This window comes from Lissotriton vulgaris, chromosome 9 (genome assembly GCF_964263255.1).
Source record: "Lissotriton vulgaris chromosome 9, aLisVul1.2, whole genome shotgun sequence".
NCBI classification, from domain to species: domain Eukaryota; kingdom Metazoa; phylum Chordata; class Amphibia; order Caudata; family Salamandridae; genus Lissotriton; species Lissotriton vulgaris.
This window is the reverse complement of record NC_141697.1, coordinates 437,023,466-437,046,748: the sequence shown is the minus strand read 5'-3', so window position 1 is coordinate 437,046,748 and position 23,283 is coordinate 437,023,466. Positions and strand designations below refer to the sequence as shown.

General features: G+C 45.3%; 1 protein-coding gene across 1 annotated transcript in view; it reads right to left on the bottom strand.

Moving 5' to 3' along the window:
* The window catches only part of TDRD9 (tudor domain containing 9), a 2,495,642-nt gene that overhangs the window by 1,034,873 nt on the left and 1,437,486 nt on the right, over positions 1 to 23,283 (bottom strand). The window contains exons 22-23 of the mRNA XM_086937885.1: positions 18,085 to 18,192; positions 5,251 to 5,351 (exon numbers count right to left, since the gene is read on the bottom strand). Of these exons, the coding sequence (XP_086794011.1) occupies positions 5,251 to 5,351; positions 18,085 to 18,192 (209 nt within the window). The remainder of the gene's footprint in view (positions 1 to 5,250; positions 5,352 to 18,084; positions 18,193 to 23,283) is intronic.

Genomic DNA, 23,283 nt, shown 5'->3' with positions numbered 1-23,283 from the left:
CGGTGCAGACACGAGGTCCTCTGGAGCTAGAGCCGTACTCCCACTCACTGGCGTTGCTGCTGGCGTCGGTCGGGCCCAGCGTCCGGTCGTCGTGATTGCTGGTTCTTTCAGAGGTGCTGGATTCATGCTTCCATATATTTACAACAAGGGGTGGTGAGGGACAGAGTCTCTGAATTAAGCAGAAAGCTCTCACGCAGTCAAGAGATCAGGGCTAGATCCAACACCGTTTTTTAGCTCACTGCACCATCCCAGTTTCAGAACCTGGCTGTATGCAAATTAGTCTGTTCCTGTCCCAGTGCATGATGGGAACAGGGCAAACCAAACTACAAAAGCCAATTCTTACACTGGGAAGGAAACAAGCTCCCGGGGACCGGTTTCTGGCATTACAGCCGTCTTCGGCCCGGTTTGCTTGAATCCTGATGGTGCAATGAGCAAGGGTCTCACATCTGAGAATACCCTTCCACGCTTTAGGTGGACAAAAATATTTACAACAAGGGGTGGTGAGGGACAGAGTCTCTGAATTAAGCAGAAAGCTCTCACCCAGTCAAGAGATCAGGGCTAGATCCAACACCGTGTTTTAGCTCACTGCACCATCCCAGTTTCAGAACCTGGCTGTATGCAAATTAGTCTGTCCTGTCCCAGTGCATGATGGGAACAGGGCAAACCAAACTACAAAAGCCAATTCTTACACTGGGAAGGAAACAAGCTCCCGGGGACCGGTTTCTGGCATTACAGCCGTCTTCGGCCCGGTTTGCTTGAATCCTGATGGTGCAATGAGCAAGGGTCTCACATCTGAGAATACCCTTCCACGCTTAGGGTGGACAAAAATATTTACAACAAGGGGTGGTGAGGGACAGAGTCTCTGAATTAAGCAGAAAGCTCTCACCCAGTCAAGAGATCAGGGCTAGATCCAACACCGTTTTTTAGCTCACTGCACCATCCCAGTTTCAGAACCTGGCTGTATGCAAATTAGTCTGTTCCTGTCCCAGTGCATGATGGGAACAGGGCAAACCAAACTACAAAAGCCAATTCTTACACTGGGAAGGAAACAAGCTCCCGGGGACCGGTTTCTGGCATTACAGCCGTCTTCGGCCCGGTTTGCTTGAATCCTGATGGTGCAATGAGCAAGGGTCTCACATCTGAGAATACCCTTCCACGCTTAGGGTGGACAAAAATATTTACAACAAGGGGTGGTGAGGGACAGAGTCTCTGAATTAAGCAGAAAGCTCTCACCCAGTCAAGAGATCAGGGCTAGATCCAACACCGTTTTTTAGCTCACTATAGGTGTGGCAGGGTATACTCAGACATGAGTCCCTTTCTCACTGCTCCATCAGGATTCAAGCAAGCCGGGCCGAAGAAGGCTGAAATGCCAGAAACCGGTCCCCGGTAGCTTGTCTCCTTTCTGGTGAAGAATTGGCTTGGTAGTTTAGTCTGCCCTGTTCCCATGATGCACTGGGCCAGGGACAGACTGATTTGCATATAGCCAGGTTCTGAGCTGGGATGGGGCAGTGAGATAAATAACGGTGATGGATCAAGCCCTGATCTTTGGACTGGGTAAGAGTGGTCTGTTTAACTCAGACACTCTGTTCATCACCACCCCCTTTTTGTAAATCGTTTTTGGCCACTATAGGTGTGGCAGGGTATACTCAGACATGAGTCCCTTTCTCACTGCTCCATCAGGATTCAAGCAAGCCGGGCCGAAGAAGGCTGAAATGCCAGAAACCGGTCCCCGGTAGCTTGTCTCCTTTCTGGTGAAGAATTGGCTTGGTAGTTTAGTCTGCCCTGTTCCCATGATGCACTGGGCCAGGGACAGACTGATTTGCATATAGCCAGGTTCTGAGCTGGGATGGGGCAGTGAGATAAATAACGGTGATGGATCAAGCCCTGATCTTTGGACTGGGTAAGAGTGGTCTGTTTAACTCAGACACTCTGTTCATCACCACCCCCTTTTTGTATATCGTTTTTGGCCACTATAGGTGTGGCAGGGTATACTCAGACATGAGTCCCTTTCTCACTGCTCCATCAGGATTCAAGCAAGCCGGGCCGAAGAAGGCTGAAATGCCAGAAACCGGTCCCCGGTAGCTTGTCTCCTTTCTGGTGAAGAATTGGCTTGGTAGTTTAGTCTGCCCTGTTCCCATGATGCACTGGGCCAGGGACAGACTGATTTGCATATAGCCAGGTTCTGAGCTGGGATGGGGCAGTGAGATAAATAACGGTGATGGATCAAGCCCTGATCTTTGGACTGGGTAAGAGTGGTCTGTTTAACTCAGACACTCTGTTCATCACCACCCCCTTTTTGTAAATCGTTTTTGGCCACTATAGGTGTGGCAGGGTATACTCAGACATGAGTCCCTTTCTCACTGCTCCATCAGGATTCAAGCAAGCCGGGCCGAAGAAGGCTGAAATGCCAGAAACCGGTCCCCGGTAGCTTGTCTCCTTTCTGGTGAAGAATTGGCTTGGTAGTTTAGTCTGCCCTGTTCCCATGATGCACTGGGCCAGGGACAGACTGATTTGCATATAGCCAGGTTCTGAGCTGGGATGGGGCAGTGAGATAAATAACGGTGATGGATCAAGCCCTGATCTTTGGACTGGGTAAGAGTGGTCTGTTTAACTCAGACACTCTGTTCATCACCACCCCCTTTTTGTAAATCGTTTTTGGCCACTATAGGTGTGGCAGGGTATACTCAGACATGAGTCCCTTTCTCACTGCTCCATCAGGATTCAAGCAAGCCGGGCCGAAGAAGGCTGAAATGCCAGAAACCGGTCCCCGGTAGCTTGTCTCCTTTCTGGTGAAGAATTGGCTTGGTAGTTTAGTCTGCCCTGTTCCCATGATGCACTGGGCCAGGGACAGACTGATTTGCATATAGCCAGGTTCTGAGCTGGGATGGGGCAGTGAGATAAATAACGGTGATGGATCAAGCCCTGATCTTTGGACTGGGTAAGAGTGGTCTGTTTAACTCAGACACTCTGTTCATCACCACCCCCTTTTTGTAAATCGGATTCATGCTTCCAGCAAATAGCACTTAGCAGGTGAAGTCCTTTAGCCCTGTGACTTCGGCAGGAGACTGGCACTCTTCCAGTCCTTGGAGATTTTCTTAGCAAGCGTGAGAGTACACACACAGTTCCTCTCTCCTGGTTCCTTGGCAAAAATAAAGAAGCACTGCAGGATTCCCCCAACAACAGCACACTGGCAGAAGGGGTAGGCAGTCCTCAGATCAGCAGGCCTCTTGTCCTTGGTTACAGGGTTCCTTGTCAGAAGTGATCTGATTTCTTAGTTCAGGGGTCCTCCTCTTATACCCCTTTTCGTCTTTGATCCCTTTGTCCATGCCGGGGATTTTCCAACATCCTGGGTCTGTTGTGGGTGGAGCCAGGCAGAAGCACCTGGCCTATTCACTGAGCAGGGCTGGGTCCTCAGACGCCCAGCAGGAGGTGGAGCCAGCATTGACACTGGCAGGAGCAGAGCTATCGGCCTCCTGGCAGGAGGTGGGGCTAGGATCGTCCATGGCAGGCACAGAGCCATCAGCCGCTTGGTAGGAGGTGGAGCCGGCATTGTATCAGGCAAGGCAGGCTATCGACAACTACTCTCCCCCTACTCTCAACGTAAATGTCCCACTCATCCCACACTGACTCATCCAGACCAGTGGAGCCACCCAGCTCCTGTCACACACACGCAAGACCAGCAGAAACCAGATATGGTTAGACAAGAAAAATAGACACTTTCTAAAAGTGCTATTTTCAAACCCAGAGTCCAAAAACCATCCACACCAACGGATGCGTAATTAAACCCCGAGTTCAGGGATACCAAACTCGACATTGCACCATGCTCCCCGAGCCAGCTAGGATCATAGCATTAATAATCCCGGCGGCCCATTCTAATCACTGGAGAGCAGGCTACCTCGCAATAGTGAAGAACGAAGATGGCGGTAATTCACTATTAGGACATGCCAACTTGGTCAGGCGTGTCCTACCTTACACTTACAATGCACCCTGCCCGCGGGCCTACCATAGGGGTGACTAACATGAAGTCAAGGGGAGGTTGGAGGGGCTGGCAAGTAGGTATACTTGCGCAGCCTGCGTGACAGCACTAGGCTGCACGTGGGTCTCGCAATGACCGACCCGTAGACATTCTTTTACGAAGCCGCTCTTGTGGGTGGCACAACACGTGCTGCAAGCCCAGGAGCGGCATTTGTATTTACAAGCCCCGGCACTCCTGGTGCACCAGACTAGGGACTGACAGTAAACCAAATAAGCCAAACATGGATACAATAGATACATCAATTTAACATCGGGAGCACTTGCGCTATGGCACTGATCAGCAGTGACACGGCGCCCAAAGCATATACCAGCAAAACATCGAAAAACAGTAGAGGCAAAACAGAAAAAATGGAGGAGAGACTCAAGCCAATGATGTCAGGTCTAACAATTGATATTTTTGGTTAAGTAGTGGATTGTGTTCAACTGGTTAATTGGTTAAATCACAAACATCCAGACACAGATTATCCTTCCTACAAAACGGTAAATGAGTGCATCATTGAGTATCAAAGATTATATTCAGGCACATTTGGGAAATTAACAGTCAAATGAAAGCACAAAGTGGTACTCACATATGAAGACATCCATACAAGATTATGTATACCATGATATGAAAGCACAATGTTAACTACACATCTAGAAACCATCTCCATAAAACTGTAAAGCTTAAAGTAGCTCTATAGAGAGTCATATGTCAGTAACCTCAGCAAAAGTGCTTTAGCCCCTGAGCTATCTCGCCCACTATGCTATTGATATTTGTATACCCTTCCACAGGAGACAGAAAATATATGTATAAACTTAAAAATCCATGAGATTTGTAATACTAGCAGGGGAATTCCCATTCCAATACAGAATCAAGAACATGTTTTTACACTTCAAACATTTCTTGCCTAAATCCAGCACTTGCCAATTTTAAAATGAGGGGTCTACTAGCTTCTTAATACAGTTTTAGAATTCAATTACTTAAACAATTACATGATGTGTGGTTGTGGTATGATTTGAACTAATTTGTGAGATTAATAATGCCACCATTACAACTACTGTTCATATGATATTAGTAAGTCGCAATGAGAAAAAAACACTGCTAGTAGAGGTTAACAACAGTCAGAGTCAGAAGTAATAGGTATAAACCATTATCCGATACACCTACATAATCACTGAATATAAGACAGTTATTGTAAAACCAATAATAAAATAGAAATGCTTTGAGTAACTTACTTTGAGCCATCAAAAGTAATGGATTTGACTTGGCCACACTGTCTGAACAGAGACTGAATTTGTTTCTGATACAGAAATCCATAAGGAGGGATGTTTTTCAACTGTAAGGTACATAAAATAATATGATTGGCTTTTGATGTAAAGCTAACAGTGACAAGAAAAGTTCTAAGAGCATTATTAGAAGTTAAATGCACTGCGTCATCTAGGAAATCACTAAAATGGGTTATTTTCTACAAGCTACAAATTTGGAGGCCCATCTTGTGTAAGCAAAGAGCACGCCAACCAAGCAAAGAGCAAGCAAACCAAACAAAAAGCTGAAATGATTTGCAGCAGCCTAAAACTGTATATTTCCTGTATTTTTTACATCCTTCTAATATCCGAAAACTGAATAAATATCTGGCTTGAAATGACAATGTTAAGTAAGTTAATTTAGAAGCACATTACCAGGCTCTTTTTTAGCAAACTTTTTTTTCTTTTTTTTAATAGGATGAATGATTTTCTGGTCTAAGGAAATGTCAATGAGTATCAGATAAATCAAAATTCTGTACTACATAAACAGTGTACAAATGATTATATAAACTCGCTTTAGAATAGCAGAAAGGTGGGGTACTAAGTAGTGGATGAATGGAGATGACACTATTACACAAGTCCAGTCAACAACTAGGGTATGAATTTTTGGACATCTGGAACATCCCAAAAACGTATACCCTGGACTCCTGAGGTCACAGACATTCATGTAATACTTAGTTAGCCCCTGAAGCAGGGTAAATGTATGGTGAAAACCTCGGACCTTGTTATCCAATTAGGATTGCTCTTGCTCATTGAACATGCCTATGTTCACCAAAATTACTGCTTATACATTCAATGTGTTAATTTATAGAATTCATTATCAGCCTTTAGCCTACTACTACTCAATTATTCTGAATTCTACTTCTGAAATAACTTACGAACTTCATTGGATGATCATTATTGAAATACTGTCCTGAAGATGACTCAAGGATCCATACCTAAGCAAAATTACCAGCTTTCGCTTGTGACACCAGGCGTGGACCTATTGGCCGCCATGCAAAAGTAAGATTGGTGCAAATCCAAATAAAAAATGATTGGGGTAGAGCAAAGCACAATCACCTTGTAAGATCATCAACTATAAGTTTTAACCTATTCTTTTAGCACTGGGAACATCTCAAACCACCTTGAATGTGCCCTCCCCGAAAGTGACACAAAAGGATGTCTCTTAACCAGCTTTATGAGTGGAAGGCACAGACTTCTAAAATGGAATCGCTAAGCCTGCAAGATTTAGCCCTCTTTTAGGTTGTGGTCCAGAAGGTAGCAGAGCCATAATGAAGACGTCCAGAATAGCCAGCTGGAAGTGCTTTACCAGCACAGGGTCACCAATGAAGTCAGTCATTTCTGCTTCATCTTATACAACATCAGTAATGGTTTAGACTACAAGAAGATCACAAAGTTCAAAAAAGTCCTAGCAGAAGGCCTATTTCCTCAAGGAAAATGATAATGTCTCCATCCTGCAGTGTTTTTTTTGTAGAAATAGCCATTTGAGAGATGATTCCCATGTATCAAAAGAAGGGGAATAGTAGGCCAAAATAGTTGAACTCCTGCTTCCTGATCTTCTTTGGGTACATCAGTCAACAGCGACTGAAGTACATATAGTCATGTTTGTAGCCAAGACACCACACGTAGATGGCATATGGATTTGACATGGACAAATCCTGAAGCCTTTGGAAAGAACATCTGTCCAAGTTGCTGTTCATAAGCTAAGGGGCGGGGACACAGGGTGGTAGGAAACTTATGTCAGCCCGGTGATCCTACAACTTCCCCACACAGAAACTTGAAGGAAATGTGATTTTTTAAAAGCTAAATTTGAGATTTGCAGGGGATTATGGGTAGGAAAACATTGAGAGATCTATGCAAGCCACTCCTCCCGGGGTGTCTAGTTTTCAGTTTTAGTAGTGTTTGGGTTTGGTAGTTTCCCTAGATGGCCCCCGAGCCTGGGACAAAAAACGCAGGTGAGCCCTTTGCAAAACCTGGTCATTTTGTGATAGATAATTTTGATGTCACCACAATTCGTTTTGGGTCCTTCCCTGTCGCGGGTACTTTGCCCACCCAAACAAGGGAGGTACCAATTTTTTATCGGTTTTTATATGATTTGTTTTTAGCAAAATTTAAGGTTTGCCAGAGATTGTGGGTAGGAAAACATTGGCAGATCCAGGCAAGCCACACCTCCCTTGACTCCCATGGGTGTCTAGGTTTCAGAAATGTCTGGGTTTGGTAGGGCCCGGGACCAAAAACACAGGTGTCACACTCACAAAACCAAGTATTTTTTTGGCTGATAATTTTAAAGTCTCTACAGTATGTTTGGGCCATTTCCTGTTGCAGGCACTAGGCCTACCTGTACAAGTGAGGTACCATTTTTATCGGGAGACCTGGGGAAATGCTGAATGGGTGAAAGTTTGTGGCTTCCCGCTGATCCTAGAACTTTCAATCACACAAATGTGAGGAATGTTTTCTTTTTTTTATTTTTACAAAGTTTGAGGTTTGCAAGGGATTCTGGGTAACAGAACCTGGTGAGAGCCACATCCCAGATTCCCCGGGGTGTCTAGTTTCAAAAAATGTATAGGTTTGCTAGGTTTCCTTAGGTGCCGGCTGAGCTAGGGTCCAAAATCCACAGATAGGCACATTGCAAAAAAAGGGTCAATTTTCAGTGGGAAAATGTGATGTGTACATGTTGCATTTTGGGCTGTTTCCTGTCTCAGGCACTAGGCCTGCCCACAGAAGATACAATTTTTATCGGGAGACTTGGGGAAACAAAGAATAGTAGAACAAATGTTATTACCAATTCATTGTCTAAGCAATTGGCCTCCCAAATGTAATACAGTGAGTAAAGAAGTAGTCATTTTGAAAAAATGCCCTTTAATTCACATGCTAGTATGGGTACCCACAAATTCGGAGATGTGCAAATAACTACTCTTCTAAACTCCATATGTTGTCCCCATTTCGGAAATACATAGGTTTCCTTGATACCTATTTTTCACTCTGTATATTTTACCAAATTAATTGCGGTATACCCGGTACACAATGAAAAAACATTGCAAAGCGCAGCTCAATTATTGGCTCTGGGTACCTCGGGTTCTTGGTGAACCTACAAGTCCAATATAACCACGCAACCAGAAGGGTGCAGCGGACGTAACGGTATATTGCTATAAATACCTTTGAAGTTACAGGTGAAAACATAGGCACAAACGGCTGATTTTTTCAAATCAATCTCAATATATTTTTAATTTAACTGTTATCTTCTATAGAAAATTACCCCTAGATGAATTCAGAATTTTGTATTCCTTTCAGAAATAAATACATTAGCTGTCCGTGATCATTTATTGATTGTACACCCATTTCGACCTCTAACTGAAAGGAGGTCGAAAGCAGAAAAAATAGGCAATAAAATGTCAAAACTGCGTTGAAAAATGTGGTTTTCTGGCAAAAATCTGTCTGTTTCTGAAAGCTGCTACTTCTCTCTCTCTGTTGGATGCCTTTACCAACAAATTTGATAAGCTGCTAAATACATTCATTTGGCAAAACAAACGCCCAAGAATATTAATAAAAAAACTCTGACTGCCTGCTTCCCCTGGTGGAAAAAACCTTGCAAATTTTCGATTATACGAAATGGCTTTTTTGGGCCAAACAAGAGAGTCTATGTGGTTCCTCCCCACGCAGGGGTACAGGTTTACTTGGTTGCTGACCAAAGAAATTCTACTGAAAACTCATCACCCTATTATGCTGCTTTCCACAAAACTCAAAAAATCTCTCCCAGCGAGACAGATCTTCCTGACCACTGAACAGGCAAAGAAAATTCAAAATCTAAAGCAGCCCAATTGAGTGGTATACGTGGTCCTCCAAAGGGAATCACTTTCTAGCTCAGCTGGGTCCTAAAAAAAGATCAACTCTCTTTTATGGATCTGCAGATCAACCTTGACATCATATACCTTTACGATTTCCTTAAACTTAGGTCCAGCATCTCTAAGGCCAATCCAGACTACAAAGAGGGCTTCCTCCCTCCCTAAATTAATGGTGATGGCCAATAAACACGGCATCAGATCTGACTTAACTAAAAACTGCTACAGCACACTCAAATCTAAACCATTCCGTACTCGTGAAGTGGGATCCTGACTCTTCATTCCCCCACGCACTGTGGGAATGAGTTTGAAAATCAGTCTCCCATAAAATCATCCCTGCACTCTACCAGAACAAGTTCTGGCCACTTCATGGAATTTTATGGATCCCCCTCTCACCTTCATAAGGTGGGCCTCAAAAAGGAACCATCTAGCTGGAACTGTAATTGGGACACCGGAGATCTAACACACTTACTCTTTACTTGCACTGAGGTCATTCCGTTTTGGGCCAGGGTTTTTGATTTCCTCTCCTCGCTTTTTGGCTTCTAGAGTGAAAACAAATTCCAGTTGACTGTAATGGGCTTCATGGACCCTCGCTACTATCACAAACACTGCCTCCACTTCCTTTAAATTAAGATGAACTGGATCTTTCATATTACAAGAGCTGACAACATTGCCTTACAACAGTTGCTCTGGAAACCACAACATAGACAACTATGGAACAAGCTTGACACCTACTTTGCTACCACTAACCGTCCCCCTGAACATACATCGTACACTTGTTCCTCCCCCAGGAGACTTCTTCTGTATCTTTAGTCAGCAATAAAGCCTGTTTGATGTACATTGTCTTAGACAATATCTGTATACCAAATCTTTCCTGTGACCCTTTGTACATGAGCTATTATGCTTAGCACTATATGTACTAATCATATCACCCTCCTTTCCAGGGGCGATCTGACTATCATATGTTATCCTACAGTCGTCGATCTCATACTCCTGGCTACAGTTCACCTCAACTGTTATACCACATTCACATCAATCTGTTTATGCTTTCCCCCCATCCATTATGTTTTTTCCTTCTCTCTGAATACTGATGGAACTACACAACATGTGCCTTGTTCGTGTTATCATTTATTATTATTCTTTTATGATATTATGTTTTCTTACATGAAGATTTAAAAAAACTTAAAGATTTTAATTGCAAATTGATTAAGAACGATTAAGCCACCTGACGACTCAGCATAACATGTTGAGAAAAATATTAAAAATGAATCCACCCAGGTCTTGACATGGCAAGGTTGGTACCGATCCATCAAGAAAGGACCACATAACAGTGGTTTGGGAAGATCAAAAAGTTGTACTTACCATTTTAATTCCCATAGTAATCTATCCACTCAGATACGAAAAAAATGGCTGAATTACACTAAACTTGGCATGGGAGTCGAAGGTTACTCAACGGAGAGCTTTTGATTAATGTAGAATGTTACTCAAGGAAGAGCCTTTACTCGAACTGCTGTTCATCTGTAGTTTGAGAAATTGGCACTTAAAAACACTTTATGACTGCCATGAATAAGTTATAGAGCTATCAACTTGAATTGAATTTGTGATGTTTCACTAGCTTTCGTGCCCTCTGCTTATGCAAAAATCCCAAAAAATAGTCAAAACTGTTTGGATAAGTAAGTATTCTCCTGTCACTGCTTTCAGTTTCTCAGCCTCAAAGGTAGGTTAAAGAATCGAAGCTCCCTGTGTGGCTGACCATAACTTCAGGTAAACACTGCGGTTGCCATTACAGGATGCAGAAACTCTGTACCTGTGTTCTGGGAGAAAGGAAATGAAATGCCACAAAGGATGCAGGATGAGTGCACTGTGGCCCCTATAAATATCAGTGGTCCACAAAGGGCACAAACAAATGAAAAAAAGGTAGCTAGCTGATTCGGACACAAGGTTCACAAATCTCAGCACCACGATAGTGGCTGAAAACCCTGCAGCAGCATCACCTGATCATCTTTTTTTAATGTATCCTGACTAGAGGCAGAGGGCCCAGTACAGGGGTTATCGGCAGGAACCATGAACCACCAGCAATCTTCAAGAGCCTAAGCTGGTCCCTTCCTTTTGTTCTGCGAATCTGAAACCTGGGCTGCAGACCCCACAGGCAACCGATCAAAGGCCACTTAAGATAGCCGCAAATTTGGAGTACATGGCCACAAACCTTGTCACTAATTCACAAATCCTGAAAAATAGTCTGTGTACCCTAAAATAAATGGAAAAAACTAAATAAAAATGGCAAGGTTTGGTGAAAGGGGGGTAGCCACCTGTGGCAGGTTTGACACCGTTCCTGGGCCAGGGGCTGAGAGGAGGCATAACAGCCAGAGCTGCTGACTTTGGTACTGTGGAAACAAGTTTGAGTACTGGCGTTGGCTCAACATCCTGTTATTCTGGGCTAATCATTTAATGTCCCTGTGCTTCGTAAAAAAAAAAGAAAAATCTGACCGAGTGTAATGTAATCTGGTGCTCGTGTAAATCCATTGGGTCAGTTTGCGTTATATAAAAATTGTGCAAAAAAATAACACTCCAGCTGGACAGACCAATGGTTGTGCATAGCAGAGCTTGCCCACCAGCAGCACCCTAGGCCAGGTCCTGCGGCCAAAATCAACTGTCTGTGACTAAAGAAGATGTGGAACGGAGTTAGACCTACTTCAGCAGATTGCAAATTGGTGAATGTGGTATATGATCTACCAAAAAAAACACACACACAATATTAAAGAGAAGTTATGGTTAGCTTTGGTCCTGCTTCCAGATACATCTTCAGCCAGAAATATCTTTATCCTTTATAGTGACCATGCTCTGCAATCAGCTTCCTCAATTTTTTTTCGGTTGCAATCTAATCATCTAAATTATCCTAAGCTTTGAAAACTTTTCTTTTCTCTTCTATCTAAGATGCTCTTGCTTGGAGGTTTCTCCTATTATCATCTTAGAGTAACAGCACACTTTATAAATGTATATGATGACATTGTATCAAGAGATAGTGTCTTCTTATAGACTAGCAGATCTTCCACATTGCCACTCTGCCAACTATACTCCAGAGGGCTGAAACGCCTCTTGTTGAAAGTGCCATCACTGCTTAAAGGGAACAGAAAAGTAATGGCTGTAGATATCCATCTTGCAACATGTCGATTGGTTTTTGAAAAGTACCTGCCTGTTGGCTACCAGGTAAAAATGAAAGCTTGTTTGTTCAGCTTAAGAAATTTGCTTTTAGAAATTTAGATATCTACGTACATCAGAGACTGGAGCACCCTCTCTGGCCCAGTGGACACATTCAGAAATAAAGGTTTCATTATGACCAGGTCATTTAAGTAAAAGTCTGTTGGAACTGTTTACCTTAATTTGGTACTCTTTTGCAAAAATATTTTGGAGGAAACTAAGGAAAGGCGCATTGACCATTAACGTTTGCCACTTCTACCTGCCACGGGTGCCTGTCGAAGACCTGCCTTCTATGAAAAGAACTTTATGTCCACTACGTAGATAGGTTCAAATAGGCTCTTGATGTTGAAATAATGTAAAAAGGATCCACTTGGCAGGCAGGGGATGAAGAGATTGCTCTTGAAATTCCTGATGACTATTGTTGGACTTGACCCTCTCTGCTGGGTCACCCCACAACTGTTACCCCCCGCCCCCCATGTTTTCTGAATTTTATTGTTCTGGCATTAGAACTCTGTGCACTTTATCACTGCTAACCAGGGCTTAAGTGCTTGTACTCTCTCCATAAATCATGGATCAATTGGTTAACACCCAACTGGCACATTTAATTTACTTACAAGGCCAAACTAATCAGGAGCTACAACATACACCCAGGGTCTGTAATTAAATGCTACTAGTGGCCCTGCAGCACTTACTGTGCCACCCACTTAAGTAAACTTTTATAACACGTTTGAGGTTTGTCATTGCAGCCTGTGTGCAGCTTTAAATTGCCATTTCGACCTGGCAAAACCAACCTTATGCCACGGCAAAACCAACCTTTTGCACGCCTAAACCTCCCTTTTTAATACAAATACGTCCCCCCTTAGGTAGGCCCAAAACAGCCCATAGAGCAGGGTGCAGTGTATTTAAAATGTTGAGAATGGTTTTTTGAAGTTTTACATGCCTGTGGAAAACACCCAAATTATGTTTTTCTCTAATGTGAGGCTTACCTCTCCCATTGGATTACACTGGGTTACCATATTATACTAATAAGGTATAGCTTTTGTTTGGAAGCAAGCAGAAATGTCATGTTTAGTCTTTAAGGAATTATAATTCAAAATCCTATTTAATGGTAAAGTCGTTTTTTAAGTCACAATTCTGAACATACCACTTTTAGAAAGGTGCCATTTTCTTTTCCTAACCATATGGTACATTCAGCCTGGGTCACAAGGCTGTGATTAGAGTGGAAGTTGGCCTTAGTATATTCCTTCCAGACAGTGAGACAAAGGGAGAGTAGGTGTTAGCAGTATGGGTCATTCATTCTGCCAGGATGGTAGGGGTGGAGCTGTTCCCTGCCCCACTCGCATTTCAAATGAGCTACCTCCGCACACTCACAAATAACTTCACACCAGTTTTTGTCACTCTAGACCTCTTGGAGTTTGAGCAGGGAAAGGACATTCCAGAACCGACTGTGGGCAAGACAATTCTAGAAGTTTCTTTAATTTCAAAGCTGCCACTAGGTATAGATATAGGACCCTTAGAGCCACTCTGAAGTTCACTCCTGCACCTGTGGAGGACAACCAGGACTGCCTTCGACTTCAGGACTGTCCTGCTGCTTGAAACTTGTCGTGTATACTCAAAAGACAGCCCTACTGCTTAAGGACTGCCCTGTCGCTTGATCCTAGGACTACCAGTGACTCTACAGATCAGATAACTGACCTCCTGTACTCAGCTACAGGGACATAAATAAGCTCCACAGGTCTCTCTGCCACTGCCCAGCTGCAATGGCCCTGTCCGGACCTGCAACTGAATTTACCTGAGCCCTGCTGGCTTCTGCTGAAGTGAATCCAGATCCCATAGAGGTGCCTTCATGGGTCCGGGTCGCTTGGCAGAATCAGATGAGCTCCTCCTGGGGAAAAAGAGAAAAATCCTTTTTTTTTTTGGGCACTTCCTGGATGGGCCCATTTGGACAAAATCTTGCAGACGCAGCAACCCACACGACTCGTCGTACTACAGTGAATTCTGAAAAAAAACAGCGACAACAGCCTGCAGTGACCCACGCGAAGCTCCAGCACTGCTTGTCTGCAACGGCCGACCGGATCTTGTCGCTACAGTGACGACCATCCTCAAAGGTCTCCTTGCAGCATCCTCCAATGCCAACTGGGCTCTTTGTGCCAGACTTTGAGCAGGTACCTTCTTCGGTAGGACTAACCTGGTCCCTGGTCCCTGTACCCAGCCCGGGCTTCATTGTGCGGACTGAACTTGTGACATTACCCCAGTCTAATTCAGCCAGATGACTAGTAGCGTTTTGTGCTTTAAGGTGCTATACTTACTTAAAACTTTGAAACTGCATTTCTCTGGTTTAACCGATTGGATTTTAGTCATTTTTGTCTAAAATGGTGTACTAAGTTTCATTCTATTCTTCTAAGTTTGTATGGGATTTGTGTTATGTTTTCACTCCATTATTGAGTGTTGCATAAATACTTCACACATTGCTTCTAATAAAGCCACACTGCATTGTGCATACTACCAGATGATTTAGAACAGGTTCATTTAGTGACTTTTTATGATTCACCCTCACAGAGATAGAGGTTGTTACTTGAGAAGAGTTGTCACCCCCCCCCCCCCCACCCCAATTAAAAACTAAATTTAGAACTATGAGAAAAGCGGCAAGTTGACTGCACAATATGGAGACCGCAGGCATAGTAATTCTTGGTAAACTGCATGAGTGTCAACTCTGCAACTGGCAGGGCAATATCAGATTTAGGCTGGGATAGCACTGGATGTAGGCCTTGTGCTGTGCACCAACTGCAGGATCTCTTCCATTTGGCGTGGTATATCTTCAATTCTAAAGAAGCTTGCACTTGGGGGATGGCTTGGCATCAGTCAGGATCCCTAAGTGAGCAAACAATGTGTTCAAGAGAAAGGCCTGGGTCATGATGGAGAATTTGGTTCCTGCATCTGGTAGGAGAGATTGGTGCAACTCTCAAGAAATGTGACCATATTCTGAGGAGTGAAGGAGGACAGAGAACCACTCAGCCTCCTCCATGCTGTGGCTATCATAATGATGTGACATGGTTCTCTATTTATCTTTTGTCTCCAGCCATGTCATCAAAAAAGGATCCCTCTGATCTCTCTTGTCAAAAGCCTGTTGGCAAAGATCTAGCATTTTCTTTTGGTCTTGGTGGAGAGGAGATGCAGCTTGGGCTAGCTCCACTGGTAGAACACCTTGCCAACTTCAGATTGTGACAGCTCACACTTGCGCACAAATAACAAGGTGATGGAAGGAATGTTTCCATTAATTTCAGCCACCAGGAATCACTTGGGCTGCATTCCAAACCATCATTTTGCACACACTGTGTCAATCTAGAAAGAGATTCAGCTTATGCAAGTAAGTCTTGATCATGCTCCAATAGCAACAGCCCAGCCCATATTGCCCGGTCAGGGCTACTTCAGAAAGCACCTCCAGCACACCAGGCTCGGTTTTGACCAACTTGTGTCTCGTCAGTGAGGTATATCTTGAGTCCTATGGCACAGTGATCACGAGACCCACTTCCTTAGACATGTGTGGCACTTTCCTGTCTGTTTGTTGAGTATATTGGCCCAATCATATTTAACCCCTAGCATATGTTCTGCCTTCAATACAGTCATGTGCCAAATAGCCCTGTTCCACAACAAATAAATCTCCTCAGCAGGGCAGTGGACCATGTTCCTGCTTGCTTTTTCACACAGAACATTTAAGTGGATGTATCTGTCCTTATTGAGACTGAAGAGATCCTCTTTCTTGGAAGAAATAATGTGAACCCTTTTCTAATGGCTTGAGTAAAGTGACAAGTAGGTATGCATCTTGGCAGTCCAGCAACCCCTCCTTGGACAACTGTTGAAGATGGGAAACCCACCATCCTTGGTTGCACCTATTACCACGATAATATAACTATCATGCAGTTATGAACCACCAAGATGTTTATTCTTTTGAACTACCATAAAAATCGTGTTCATGCAAGTGCTGTAATAGGTATAGCACACTTTAAAAGTAGTGAGAGAAAGGATGGGGGACCACATTTCTTTGGCATGCAAACTAGGCAAAAAAATCCAATTACTGGAGCTCAATTTTAACCCCTTCGACGCTGATGACGAGCTGGGCTCGTCATGGCGTAGCCTCCTCGCACGCTGATGACGAGCCCAGCTCGTCACGTAAAGTGCGTTTCCGCAAAACCCAGCGTGCGAGCGGAATTCCGCTAGCGCGCATGGTGTTAAATCAAATGTTGCATCTATTTTTCTAGAACTCAAAGGGTCCTTAATGACCAAGAATGTTGCCTACTTTCAAATAAGAGTACAAACTAAATTTGCCTTAAGAAATGTATACAGTATACAAACAATAAGAATTACTTAGAAGCCAGTACGATTTCATGCAGGGAAGTGTAAAAGAAAGGATTTGAATAAGGAAACTGAAGACTCTAAAGAGAAAAAAATCAATTACTGAAACACTTTTATATGTTCTACAAAATGTCATGAGAGAAATCTATTTTACCTCAATGAGAGGGCACTGAATGCTACCATTTGATCAGGCATCTGAAAGTGTGACAATGCCTTTAAATTCATCAACACATTTCATTAAATCATGCTTACACCACCAATGAACAATTTAGATTGCCATTATAATTCATACAGCCAGATTCATCATTGAAAATTGCGCTCTCAAAGGGCCAGATTCTGAGAATCTGGCCCTTTGCGAGCGCAATTTTTGCATTTGGGATTCATCATCCCAAATGCAATAATCGCTAATAGCAATCGCTAATTTCAAAATCGCTAAATTGCGAGGAATTGCATTTAAGGAATCTCTATTTGAGATTCCTTAAATGCAATTCATTAACCATTTTTTATTTGCGAATTCGCAATTTTTGGCTGCTATTTACCGTGAAGTCTGACTTCGTGGTAAATAGCGAAAACTTGAAAAAAAAATGTACTTTAGTGCATTTTTCTAAGTTGTATGTTACACACACACATGTCCTTTGGACATGTGTGTGCGCAACATCAGTCTACATTTTCATTCCAGGGGTGCTACAGGGTGTCCTTTGGACACCCCTAGCACCATTGAAATCACATCCTTATTTGCGATTAGCAATTTGCTAATCGCAAATAAGGAAGCTGTAGGAACCGCAATTTATTTTGAGATTCCTACATGAATCCCGTTTTGCAAGTCCTTAATAGCGATTCCTTATTAATCGCTATTAAGGACTCGCAAAATAGGACAATGATGAATCTGGCTGATAATCTACTATTGTGTGCTCTATCATTATGGCTTTCAATCATTCACTCCAATGATGTTCAATAGAAAATCCACGTTTCTGCAAAGTAAAAATGGTAGATCTTAAACACCAACCAACACCAGAGCAGATTACTTTCTTACATAATGCTTGAAAAAGTACAACCTCTTTCAAAAATATTAAGGAGTACCTCAGAATAATGGAGGGTTTGATTCACAGTAGCAATATTATTTAAGAAGAAGAGCGGTCTCAGATAGTTAGTGACTTGGCCCTCAGATTCCACCACCAGTCAATAACTATCTGGTCACTGTCCCTAGGCTAACACTATACAAATATGTAAGCAGGAGTACATATTTCGTCTACCATACACAAGCTAAAAAAATGTGGAATACGAATATGTAGCATTAAAATAAGCATCTTATTCAAGTTCTCAAATAAAAATACTAAATAAGAAGAATTAGATGTCTTTACAATTTTTCACATACCACAATAGTTGTTTTAGGGTCTTTGGCACCCAATTCTCTTACAGCCAATTCTTCATCTGCCGGTCCATATGTAAAGTAATTTGGATAGAAGGCACCGGCTAATACAATCTGTAGGCAAAGGAAAAACAAAGTAAGTATCATAAATTAAAAATATGCTATGTCTAGGGGATTTGCTAGCCCAAAAGAAGGACATCGAAAATGTTGTTCTATATTCATCACTACAGGGTACCCATATCAGAGTCAGCAATTTCAAGTTCAGAAATATAAGATCAATTTTTCATCCAAGTTAGATATATCCATGATTGTGAATTAAAACAATTTTTTCTGTAATATAAGGCCAATAAAGAAGCAAACAAAACTCACTTCATATTGCTTTTTTCAATCATTTCACCAGCAAGTACTAGGTCTACAGAATATTCAAGCACAAATAATTGTATTGAGATCCCTTCAATGTAAACCCACAATTACTGTATACATAAATAAATCATTTCTATAATATTGGTATCAAAAACTTTAGTTTCATTTCTGTAGACACACTGTCATTAACTGCATAAGGGTTTTATGTACAGATGACAGAGACATTTGTTTCAAATGTAGTTATAATAGTTTCTGCTTTTATGGTACACCCGTGAATGAATCATTCTATTTGTAAATATATTTTTTCACAGCAAATAGAAGGGGGTGGGGGGATGCTATGATTACATAGCTTGACGTGACCATAATATTAGAATCTCACCTGGTAGATAAAGTCTGTCCCTGGTTGTCATGAACATTGTTGGTTTGGAAAAGGAGGAGGGTGTCAGACCATAAAGGGCCTTGTGTATTCCATGTTAATATGCAGGGAGCTATGGACTGGAGGGCCACCCTTGAAATAAAAGATGATCTGTGCGCTTCATTTACAAGATGAGTCAGCCTGCATGATTTTGGAGTAGTTGGAGTATGCTCAACATCTTGCTTGAGAAACTTTGTAAATAGTAGTTCATGTATAAAATCAATAATGGGGGAGACATTCATGATGTAAACTGCATAGGTATATGACCAAAGGCATCTTGCAGATCATGACGTTTTTTTCACTACCACACCAGTTTCTTTATATAGCAGCAGAGTGCGCTGCCACCTAAGTCCATGCAGCTAACAATAAGCACATTCATTTCTTAAAAGGTAGCTCCCTTAAGATCAAGCGGGGTAGAAATAGGTCCAGATGTGACACCAATGCACAAGTTACTACTTGTGTAACAATATATCTGTAAGAGACATTAGTTAGTGATAGATTCCTTACCATAGAATATCCCCAGGCGTCAGACTGGATCCGGAAAGTTTTGCGTAGCAGTACCTTTGCGCGTCGGCAGGCGTCGTCTGCGGCTCCGCGTCCGTGGTAGGCGTCGTGGGCGCCGTGATGACGTCGTCGGAGTACTTAGACGCCGCCTCCGTGTGCTGACGTCAGTTCTTAGCCACAGCTTTTCCGCGCCAGAAGCGCAGAGCCATGACAAAAACCGACACTGGTGCCAAGAAACTAGGGCCCTGAAAGGGGATGACCTTAACCCTAGATATCGCTTCGCAGAAAGGGGAGGATGGGTGGGTCGGTAAGGAATCTATCACTAACTAATGTCTCTTACAGATATATCGTTACACAAGTAGTAACTTGTGCATCTGAAAGAGACACGTTAGTGATAGATTCCTTACCTTAGAATAGATACCCCAGCAATACCATCCCCGTGGTGGTGGGTCTGCGAACCAATATTTACACCAGAAAGTCCTGGAGAACGGAGCGGCCAAAGTAGCCGTCTCTCCGGACCGGACCGGACTGTCCAGGCAGTAGTGCCTAGCAAACGTGTGCAACGAGGCCCACGTAGCAGCCTGGCAAATGTCCTGCAAGGGCACACCTCGGCCCAAGGCAGTTGTAGTGGCCGTGGCTCGAGTGGAATGAGCCCGCAGCCCAACAGGGGGTTCCTTCTTAGCCAAGGAGTAACATGCCTGAATGCACATGATAATCCATCGAGAGATGGTCCTCTTGTGCACCGCTTTCCCTTTCTTAGCGCCCGCGTACCCAACAAAGAGTTGATCATCCACCCAGGACTGGCGTGTGCGATCCAGATAGAACGAGAGCGCACGTTTTGGGTCCAGAAAGGTGGAGCCTCTCCTCCTCTCTCGAGGGGTGCGGAGGCGGAAAGAAGGTGGGCAATGTGATGGACTGCCCAATGTGGAAGGCCGTGACCACCTTTGGCAAGAAGGAGGGCCTAGTCCTCAAAACAACCTTGTCCGGATGGACTGAAAGGAAAGGAGGCTTACAAGAGAGGGCCTGGAGCTCACTCACTCTCCTGGCAGAGGTGATGACTACCAGGAAGGCAGTCTTCAAAGAAAGAAGGCGAAGCGGACAGTTATGAAGTGGCTCAAAGGGAGCGCACATCAGAAAGGTTAGAACCAGGTTCAAGTCCCACTGAGGCATCACGAAAGGAACAGGAGGAAAGGTATGAGTGATGCCTTTCAGAAATCTGTTTACAATAGGGGACTTGAACAAAGAAGGTTGGTCAGGCAGCCTCAGAAAGGCTGAAAGAGCCTAAAGATAGCCCTTGATAGTGCCCAGAGCAGAGCCCTGCTGGGCAAGAGAAAGAAGGAAGAGAAGAACCTCAGAGAGAGGGGCATTGAGGGGATCCACAGCCTTTGCTGTGCACCATGCCACAAATCTGTTCCACCTGCAGGTGTATACCGTTTTTGTGGAGGGACGCCTGCCTGCCAGAATGATGTTGCAAACTTCAGGAGGCAAGTCAAATGGCCTCAACTGTCGCCGCTCAATCTCCAAGCATGGAGGTGGAGACTGGACAGGTTCGGGTGGAGGACCGTCCCCTGCTGCTGCGACAGAAAGTCCTCCTGAAGAGGCAGACGAATCGGGGGATCGACTGACATGCTGAGTAGCTCGGGATACCAGTACCTTCGAGCCCAGTCCGGAGCCACAAGGATGACTTGTGCCCGGTCGCGCTTGATCTTCTTCAGCACTCTGGGCAGCAGAGGTATAGGCGGAAAGGCGTACAACAGACCGCAGCTCCACTCGCGACGAAAAGCGTCTCCGAGCGAGTGGTGCCTTGGAAATTCCAATGCGCAGAACTGATGACATTGCGCGTTCTCTTCGGTGGCGAATAGATCTAACCAAGGCTCTCCCCATTGCAGAAAGAGGCCTTGCGCCACGTCCGAGTTCAGACGCCATTCGTGATCCATCGAGCACCGACGGCTGAGTTCGTCCGCCCTGGCGTTCAGAGAACCGGCCAGGTGTTGAACCACCAGAGTCACGCCCTGATGTTCCAGCCATTGCTAGAGATGCAGAGCCTCCTGGCAAAGGGTCCACGACCCCACTCCGCCTTGTTTGTTGCAGTACCACATGGCGGTGGTGTTGTCGGTGAACACCTGCACTGCACTCCCTCGGACAGACGGGAGGAATGCTTTCAGTGCCAGACGAATCGCCAGCAGCTCCAAAAGGTTGATATGGAGCCGGGACTCCGCGGGAGACCAGAGTCCTCTGATCTCCGCCTCTCCCAAGTGGCCTCCCCAGCCCTGGAGGGACGCGTCCGTCACAACTACGTGCTCCGGTTGGGGAAGGGAGAGGGATCTGCCGTTGACCCAATCGCGGTCCGTGAGCCACCACTGCAGCTGTCTCGCAGTGCCCTCCGAGATCCGGACATGGTCGGACAGGTTGCCCCGGTGCTGGGCCCACTGAAACTTTAGGTCCCACTGCAGAGCCCGCATCCGCCACCGTGCGTGATGCACCAGGAGGATGCAGGAGGCCATCAGCCCCAGAAGCCGCAGCGTCAACCTGACCGAAACCCGGGATAACGGCTGGAAGACCGGAATCAGAGCCTGTATATCCCGGACCCGCTGTTCGGGCGGGTAAACCCGAAACTGCGCCGAGTCGAGAACCGCTCCGATGAAAAGGAGCTTCTGAGAGGGGCACAGGTGTGACTTCGGCACATTGATGGAAAATCCCAGCAGGTGCAGGAGATCCGCCGTAGTCTGGAGGTGGCTGACGACTGTCTGGGGCGAGCCCGCCTTCAACAACCAGTCGTCGAGGTAGGGGAAGACTGACACCCCTAACCTGCGCAGATGAGCTGCGACCACCGCCATCACCTTCGTGAACACCCGTGGGGCGCTGATAAGGCCGAAGGGGAGCACGGTAAACTGAAAGTGCTCGTGGCCTACCGTGAACCGCAGGTAACGCCGGTGGGCCGGCAGGACGGGGATGTGGAAGTATGCGTCCTGCAAGTCCAACGCTACCATCCAGTCTCCTGGGTCTAGGGCAGCTAAGACCTGAGCCAGTGTCAGCATTTTGAACTTCTCCTTCCGGAGGAAGCCGTTGACGTTCCTCAGATCCAAGATAGGGCGTAGGCCCCCTTTGCCCTTCTTGGGTACCAGAAAGTAGTGGGAGTAGCAACCACGACCTACTTCTGGCCCAGGAACGCGCTCGATGGCCCCCTTGGCCAAGAGGGCCGAAACTTCCTCCTGCAGGAGCCGCAAATGATTCCCCGATACACGGTGGTGTTGCGGTGGCATGGCTTGAGGGGTCGTCTCGAAGGGGAGGGAGAAGCCACTTCGGACGATCTGCAGCGCTCACCTGTCCGAAGTGACTGTGCGCCAGTGAGAAAGGTGATGGCGGACCCCGCCTCCCACTGGCGTCACATGGGCCGAAAAGCACGGACTAGGAGGGTTTTGAGGCGGATGCTGCGGGGGCAGGTGTGGACTGGCTCCGCTTGTTCCCCCGACCGCCTCCACGGCGGTTACCACGGCCGCCGCCGCGCTGGACGACAGTTTGCGGCGGGTGGCTGGCGGCACGTGTGGGGACGCCCCTTCCTTGGCCACGAAAGGAGCGTAAGGCACCCATTTGCTGGCGCGGGGCCGAGAGGCCCAAGGACTTGGCCGTAGCCCTGGAGTCCTTAAAGCGCTCAAGCGCGTGGTCTGCCTTGTCGCCAAAGAGGCGACTGCCATCAAACGGCATGTCCATGAGGGTATTCTGGACGTCTGCCGAGAAGTTGGCGGATCTCAGCCAGGCGTGGCGTTGTATCGCCACCGTCGTAGCCATCGCTCTACCCAGCGAGTCAGTAGTATCCAGTCCGCACCTGATGGAATACTTCGCTGCATCCCGGCCCTCCACTAGGGCTTGGCCGAGTTTGGCCCCTACCTACAACGGGCACTCTTGCAGCACTTCCGCCACCG